The sequence below is a fragment of the Lathyrus oleraceus genome, chromosome 1 (genome assembly GCF_024323335.1).
Source record: "Lathyrus oleraceus cultivar Zhongwan6 chromosome 1, CAAS_Psat_ZW6_1.0, whole genome shotgun sequence".
Taxonomy (NCBI): domain Eukaryota; kingdom Viridiplantae; phylum Streptophyta; class Magnoliopsida; order Fabales; family Fabaceae; genus Lathyrus; species Lathyrus oleraceus.
In genome coordinates, this window is record NC_066579.1 from 29232363 (window position 1) to 29241179 (window position 8817).

Genomic DNA, 8817 nt, shown 5'->3' on the forward strand with positions numbered 1-8817 from the left:
CAATTTTGAATTTTCAATATGCAGTGGAAAGAGATTTCCCTTTATTTATGTAATCAAAACTGAGTTCTTATAAACTTCTGAACAGTTTTTACTAACAAAAATAAACTTCCATAAAATCCAAGTGGTCTACCATAAGTGTAGGGTATTAATAGCTTTGGTCATAAGTAGAATTGAATAACACTTTTAAGAGAGTTGAGGAAATCCATGCACAAACTCAACAAAATTTAAAAAGCAAATAGCTACATCTATCTATAAACATCCTTCTTTTTAAATTCCAAAAAAAAATGAATATTTTAGAGTGCAAGGCATAATGTCCATACTCATTTTATAATCATAGGCAGAATGGTACAAAAGATGAAAGAAAAAAACTAAAGCTACAGTTTACAGTTAAAAACTAAACAGCAGCCGAGATTTCCATCTCAAATAGATCGTTCGATTGAGATGGAAGAACATCGCCGCTGTTTAGCATATGACACAGTAACATAACAGATGGGAAAAAACACAGACACTAAGAAGGAACAGTCGAAGAAACTGATCCTTTGTCACTAATAGAAGAATTTCTATTATGCTTTACATGTCTATCCTTCAACTTCTCAACCTTATTATTTCCAATGTTCTGTTTGCTAACAGATCCTTCTTGAGCACTACACATCTGAGACTTTATCTTAAACCCAAGTTTCTTCGACACGGCTCCCCAAGCACTTGTTGACGACCCTTTTGCCTTACCACCGAGCTTCTCGATCTCTTGCCTCATGTTTGAGCACTCTTTCTCAAGCTCGGATACCCTCATTCTCATGTTATCCATCCCGACTTTCAGTACCTGGTTTTCCTTTACGGCGGATGCCCATCCACCACCCTCGTTGGATCCAACTAAACCACTTCTTAAATTTCTTGATCCGTCGAGATTGTCTGAAACTAGAAAGCAACCGGCGATTGATGTTCGAAGCTGGAGCTGCTCGAAAAATAGAACTTGAACTATGATTCTAATCGGTAGCCTCTCGTTTTGTGCGGCGTGGGTGCATGCTTCTAGTGAGAGCTTCTGGCAGTCCATTAGCCTGCATAACTCCTCTCTCTCCGACTCCACCAACCATGGATGAGACTGTATTTTTACGCGATAGTGAAAGTGAATCAGCACACACGGTGGTATGAACCAACATGAATAAGTATAACAGAAACTAAATCCGAAACAACAAAGATTTATCATACCTTCAAATAAATATCTATAGCACGATATAAACCATCATCCAAAGGCCTGGCATACTCTGGAACAGCGGCAGCAAGGGTTTGAAACTTGGGAAGTTTTACATTAACATCTGGAGCAACCTCGGCCAGGTATCCATCAATCAGTTTTGCTACCATAGTGATCGGTGTCAGTGACGGTGAACCAATCAACTGGCCATCGTCGTCGATTGAGCATGGAGAGGCACCGCCTGTAACCTGATCCATTGCAAGGAAATGATCAAGAATTCTTTGCACACAGTCAACATTGTAAAGTGTCTCCATTGAATACGAAAAACTTGGCATCAAGAGATCTTCCAAAGCAGCTTGATCAAGCTGCATCCCGATCCGTTTCTCCAAACTTGATATGCAAGACAAGCTCACTCTTAGAATCATGGCAGTTCGAAGTAGACCGAACAGGAACTTTGTTTGGACCAAGCCCTTCTGCATTGGAAGTAGTTGATCGATTTCTTCTATAAGAATCTTTTGATCTTCTTCAGATAATGGAGACCCTAAAGCCGCCGGGTTTAACCGGGTACTGGACTCGCCGGAAACCTTACGTCGATTTAAACCAGGCAAATACGTTTTCGCATAGAAAGCATGAGAACCAGCAATAATTTCCTGCCTAATGCCCCGAGATTCCATGACAGCTATCAGCCTCTTATAAATCGGTAAACTCAGATTTGCAACATCCTCATACCACCAATCTAAACTTGTATTCTTTGGTCTTGCCCCGGTACTTATTCCATTCCATAAAACACTTCCACCAGGACTCTGCAAGGGACCACCACGCTCTAGTACCGGCCACCCAAATAAATTTGGGTCAGTAGATGCCTTTGCTGCAAGTGATTCAATGCACCTTTTCACAATGTGGAGTTCTTCGGCTTTGGACAGAACATCGCCACAGGTTTGAAGTGCCCTCATGGAGTCTTTCCAACTTCGGAGGACCACTTGATTGAAAAAGCCTTCCGCTTGCGAAATAAGATTACCTTCACCGTATTCCTCAGTCATTTCAAGATGCTCGGCAGCACACCATAGGCTCACAACATTTGACGCCGTAAGTTCAAGTTTCACGCCGTAGCAGAATTTTGCTACAAGTTCAAATGTTTTGGCCCCGCCGGGAATGTCGTGAAGGGGTATGCCACATTCTTCCTCTGATTCAGAAGCTTTGGCAATCAATCTTTCCAAAACCCCACTTCTTGAGAGCAAAGGGAACTGCATTAAGTGCGTAATTCGGGTTAACTTACTTATATGTTCACAAAAACATATACAAAATACCGCAGTTGAGTTTATTTAGCTGAAAGCTATTCTGGAAAAATGAAAAATCAAATACGCACTTAACAATATATGAACGAAAATGGAACTAAAAATCTGAATTGTTTTCCCAAACCAGAAGTAAATATTGCCCTTCACCACATTTCATTTACGTAATGGCCAAAGACGCAATAAGAATAGTGAAATTTCAAGTAGTTTCTACGGCACAAACATTGCGAAATGCAATTACATTCCAGCAGTAGAACATTGAGTATTTTGAAAATAATTACAAGTTTACAGCAGACTTCATAACACGGCAAACATATATGTTTTTAATGTACTACAGAAAAACTCTACTATCTCTTCTTCATGAAAACATATACTTCAACGATTTTAAGTTTGCCAAATCTTAATAAATCGCGCATCAAATAGATGCAATAAAAAAATTATAAAGAAATATATTAAGATATACCTTGTGAAGATGGAAAGACATCTCGCCAACTTCAACAACTATATCGCTGGGAAGCCCGGTCGTGCAGAACCTATGACAGCAACGTTACACAAATTTCAACAAAGAGTTCAACACAGTTCATTTTAAAATGGCTTACTTTAAGAGTCCAGATTACTGGCTTTCGCGGCACATATATAATGTTAACTAAATCATATCAAATAAAAAAGCAAGGAAAGAACTCATGAATCACTTTTGTACACCAACATCGAATTCGACATAAAAAGATCTACCAAGTCATACAAATAAGAGTCAAAACCCTTGACAAAATCATTTAATCAAACAATAAACATTCACTACAGTTGAACAAACATGTTATTCCAAATCCTAAACTTCACAAACACACTGTTGAACAAAGAAAATAATAAAACAGTAACAATAAAATAGACAAAAATTGAAAATTGAAAGAGCATTAAAATCATAAGGGTAGATAGATACCATGCTTGTCCTTGCCGCTGGAATGCATCAGGTTTGGAACCCAATTTCATGCAAGCCATTAAGGAAAAAGTTGAACTGAAATTTCAGTCCTGTATCTAACAATGTAGCTTCTTTCAAATTTCAATTTCAATTTCCCAAAGTTTCAACCTTTAGAGCAATTCTCAGCAACCCACCAAAAAAAAACAGAATCAACTCAACAACACCACTTGAAAACCCTAGAACCACTCCATTTCATTGTTAAAATCAAACCCCAAAAAAAACATAGAACTTCTCACCTAACTATCTAATCAATCAAGTTTAGGTCAACAACCAAATTGTCTTACAAAAACAAACAAAAACTCGTCACAGTGATTTTAAGAAAGAAAAGGAAAGTAAAGAGAGCATTGACTCTTTATTTCACTTTCTTGTACTGTAACTAACAACAACAAAAAAAAAAGAGAATTTTAATGGGTATTGAATTGATTCATAAATGATATCTAAAAACAGCACATGTGGGGTCAATGTCTTGAAACACACTCATTGCTCATTTCTCGAGTTTAGAATCTCTTTAATCACTAATCAAGCACTAAGTTAGGTTTTTGACTTTTGAAGAGAGAGAGAAAGAGAAAAAGAAACAGAACATTGCTGAAGAAGAAAACGTAAGAGGGAATTGGAGAAGTGGACAAGGTTTTTTTGTTTTGTATTTATTAGGATGAATTTGTGTTTATTTAATGTAGGATTGTCGGTTTCTAGCTTGGCCATGTGCGTTACCAGCACATGGAAAGATGGTGGTGGTGTTCAATGTTCATCATTGATTTTATCTTTCTAAAATATGATTTTTTTTAGGGTTTAATATAGTTTTATTCCTTACAAAAATAAAAAAATTTAAGTGAGTCAATTTTTACAATTTTATAAATATTTCTTTTGTATAATTAGATTGAATGGAATCTTTTTATTATTTGACAATATTAAAATTGTAAAAATTGTTTGCCTTGGGAATGTTTATAACTGAATTCCAAGAAAGCTTTTTGAGTTTCCATTGCGTGCAACTACAGGAATGTTTACTTCGCATGCACTAATTAAAGGCAGTTAGTGTATATTCTGGAGTAATTTTTTACTACTCCCTCCGTCCTATATTATAAATAAATTTCACCTTTCTAGATTAATTAAATAATTAATATATCTGATTTATTATATAGATCAGATACATTAATTATTTAATGAATTTAAAAAGGTGAAATTTGCTTATAATATGGGACGGAGGGAGTATTTAATTAAACAATTTTTACTATATCTCAAAAGTAAGGAATTTAATTGAAATATATTGACCGTGTAAAATGATTTTACAGCGTCAGTTAATTATAAATGTTAGATATTTAAATAAGTTTGATTTTTATTTTAAAAATCTATAAAATAATATAAATGGATGATGGTGATGAATCCACGGTGTAAAAAATTTTACATTGATAATGTATAGTAATTAATCCCAAAAATAAGTAGACAACTCTCTATAATTAAACAATTTATACTAATATATATAATATTAACACGTGACAACCTTTACGATAGATGACTTTCAGAGAATTTTAGAATTATTGTGGTATTAAAATAAGGATATATAGATATGATGAGGTCTATGTGTTGTGTTTTAGATAATGAAATTGATATTTTCTTTTAGTTTTATGATTGAAGTATTTACAAGAGTCTTGTAGATCTTAGATCTTAAAAAGATAGATTATATCATTCTCTCTTCTCAGGAGCGTAGAAAGAAAATAACTATTTCTTCGGGGTTTTATTGGGAAATGTGAGTACATTCATTTGACTTCTTCTCACCACACTTGTTCTAATAAATAGTATTATTACAAATATATTTATATTATCTTGAGCGCAAAGGAATTTTATCTCGGTTAGAGAAACGAGGTAACGAAGAGCAACATGAAAATATATCACCTTACCCTTCAACTTCTGAATGATTGGGAAAATTATTGAAAAAGTCACTGGTTTGATACTCAACAACAATATTTTTTTATTTTCAAAATTATGTAACGGGTCATATACCTCTCAGATATTGTTAATAACCTATGAAAAAAGGTTAGTATTTACGTCGGATTTTGTTAATTACCGAGGGGAAAATGTCAGTAGTTATGTCTGTTTTGTTAATAACCGATGGGTATAACATTTTTTTCATTTATGGTTTATTTTAAATCTCATTTTGACGGGCTTGTATCATTTTTTACCTAGAACCTACAAATTATATGACAAAATCATATCATTTGTATTTTATACCGAACATAACACATAATACCAAATTTACATTGTTTACAAAACCAAATGTACAATGCTTACAATACTTATAATGACATTTGGGATACACAAAATCTCTACCAATAGAACCTATATATATATATATATATATATATATATATATATATATATATATATATATATATATATATATATATATATATATATATATATATATTTGAACCTATACATATTTGTACCTATAATGACAAATCCTCTCTACAATGCTAGTGTATAGATGTAAATAAAAATAATTAGTGTTTATGAGATTCATGATAAGATATGAATGCATCGTCCCAACATAATCGGATGTCATCTACATCTTCTTGTGGAATGGTGTTTCGTTGTTAAAACCCTATAATTTGAACACAATTTAAATTATAATAAGGTAACAACAACAATATTAACTTAACAAATGTACATAAATTACATGTATATGGATAAAGTTAACACCTTAGACCATGAATCAGTAATGCCTCTGGAGACAATATTAAACATGTCTCATGACATAGTATCCACATTCAAAGTTGTTAGGTTGTTTTTGCGACTAAAAATAATTTTCATAGTTACTAATTAATACACGCAAAGCATAAGTAATATATTAGCGAAAATAAAAGAATGTAAAAAAGGACAAGTAATACTTACATGTGGTTCTATGAACTTTGGCATTTTACTAACTAAATTATGTTTCACAAAATTGTATTCCTCTATAGCTCTACATGTCGGTAAAAATTAAACATGAATAAAAACTATTCAAAACTATTCAATTTTTTTGCATATCTTCATCAAGTTTAAAGTGTAATGAGCATGACATAACTACAACATTTTGCTTCACACATAAAATAACTAGTTGTCAATGGTTCATTCATAAACACTCAGAATAATTAATAATATATATAATATTGATTTATAAATGAAAACACAAGTTAAAGCATATACTTACTTATGGATAAACGGTGTCATGTAACATTCTTTCTTCTCATTAACCAACTTACTTTGTATGTGCATATTGATAGTGGTTGATGCATTACCTTGAAATTGAATGTTCAATGGATCTAAGAAACAATACTTTTTAAATTTTCTTTCAACACACATCTCATATATGACCCTAATTAAAAGTTAATACAAGAGTCAAAACATTATCTTAAAGTATGATAACAATGAATATAAATTAAAATCACCATAAAAATTATACTTACGAGCACCACAATTGTAGTACGGGTATGTCCAGCCAATCATATGCCTTCAAAAATCCCACAAGACAACTCTTATGAAGTATAAAATATTATTGTGGTTCATGTTTTAACTCAAACACATAGACTTTTGGAATCTTGTCCATCATCCTTGATAGTCTCGAAGTGTTATCTAGTTGAGATGGTGCGGTCTCAATATTGTGATGCGGGGCAAAACAAGTTTGTTTCGTGTTTGCACCATCCATAACAACTTTCTGCAACATCCTCTCCCATTCCTCCTGCAACATCCTCTCTCGCTCCTCCCGCACCTCCTGCAACATCTATGAAGCTTCGATACGCCATTCACACGGTGTATCTTCGTATCGGACACGTGTCTGACATGGATACGTGTATGACACGTATCTGACACATTTTGAAGTGTCCAACGAAAAAATAAAATTGAATTACATCACACACGAATACGACACCTTATTTCCAATAAATGACATAACCCAACTCAAAAAAAATCAGAATTAAAAAAAAACAATTAATTTTTTAATAATTTAAAAAAAAAAGATATTTATCTTTCATATTCCACCTCCCCACTATAAAAACAACACAGTTAAAACTCCTTATTTTTTCACATTCCACTACTTCTGTTGAAAGAAACTAGAACATACATTCATTTATCCATTCTTTAAAGAGAAACAAGATTATACCACATCGAACAAAAGCTTTAGTATATGTACATAGTAATCTTACACTTCTATCAAGGAGCACTCCCTAATATCATCAAGAGAAAACTAAAATATGGGATGCCGTCAGAGATGAGTTTGGCTCATTAGAGAACAATGAATTTCTGAAGTTGTTGACTTGTCTTTGGATAGCCAGACTTAGAGGTTGGTTCTCTCAATATGGAGTGACTATGATATGATTTGTATCATTTTATTTTGGTGGATTTATGTATTTTTTTCGTTGATTGAAATTACTAAGCTTAAATAAATATAAATTTTGCTTCTTACTATAAACTCTTTATAAATTCTGCTTATAAATTGCATTATTATATTAATATATAAAACATGTATATCCGTGTTTGTGTCTTATATTTTGTACATTAGCGAGGTCATGTTCTGTGTCTGCATCGTGTCCCGTGTCCATGTCTGAGTTCGGGCTTCATAGTGCAAGATCCTCTTTCGCTCTTCATGAGTCCACTTCTTTCGCTCATGTCCTAATACCTTCCCTATCTTTTCAGGAAATATATCTTCAATTTCTCTCTTACTGCTTACTTTGTTAATTGATTGCGATGGTCCAAAATATAACTTCAAATCGACACCTCTTCCAAGATCACGGACACGCCTAACATGCTCTTCGGTTCCAATCGCTTCTACCAAGATGTCATGACGATCTTGTGGAACGAATATACCAACTTTGGCTTGGTCAAACAATACATCCTTGTCACACCCCAAAATTTACCATTTTTCCTATATTTTTCTTAGTTTCATTTGCATACGTGGAATCATATCATGCATCATCATAACTTTAGCATGACATTTGCATTGGATCATTGGCTCACAAGCATGGCCACATTATTTGTTTAATCTTAACTTTAGGTTTTTTCACATTTGATTTACTTATCAACTAACCAAAGCATAAATAATAGATGGTACTTGTTTGTTACCTTGTTCATGTAGGTGATCATGCCTAAATTCAAGACAAAACAAAAGGTCATTTTGGTCAAGAAAGATGCAACTGTGGTTCATTGATTCAAGGGTGGTTCATGTGTTTATTTCCATGCCATTTCATCCAATCTTCAAGTCATCCTCAAGACCATTCAAGCCTTAATCAAGTTTTATTCAAGATATGCTCATTTCATCATCATTTTGGCTTGGGATGCAAGATAATTTCAAGTTTACACAAGTTGGCACAAGTTTGGTTGACCTAATT

The 8817-nt window shown here is 33.4% G+C and overlaps 1 protein-coding gene across 1 annotated transcript; it reads right to left on the bottom strand.

Moving 5' to 3' along the window:
- Window positions 1-299: 299 nt before the first annotated feature.
- On the bottom strand, window positions 300-4216 carry LOC127075654 (BTB/POZ domain-containing protein At1g30440). Its single transcript, XM_051017133.1, has 4 exons — window positions 3419-4216; window positions 2945-3014; window positions 1207-2433; window positions 300-1099 (listed from the first exon to the last, which is right to left on the bottom strand). The coding sequence occupies exons 1-4, from the start codon at window positions 3475-3477 to the stop codon at window positions 509-511; spliced, it is 1947 nt and encodes a 648-aa protein (XP_050873090.1). The 5' UTR covers window positions 3478-4216; the 3' UTR covers window positions 300-508.
- Between the last annotated feature and the right edge of the window lie 4601 nt (window positions 4217-8817).

Excerpts from the sequence above, each read along its gene's own strand:
- LOC127075654 (XM_051017133.1), bottom strand. The coding sequence starts at position 3,477 with ATGGCTTGCATGAAATTGGGTTCCAAACCTGATGCATTCCAGCGGCAA. Across the intron at positions 2,434-2,944 it reads TGTCTTTCCATCTTCACAAG|TTCCCTTTGCTCTCAAGAAG; the intron begins GTATATCTTAAT and ends CACTTAATGCAG. Across the intron at positions 1,100-1,206 it reads CTATAGATATTTATTTGAAG|TCTCATCCATGGTTGGTGGA; the intron begins GTATGATAAATC and ends GTAAAAATACAG.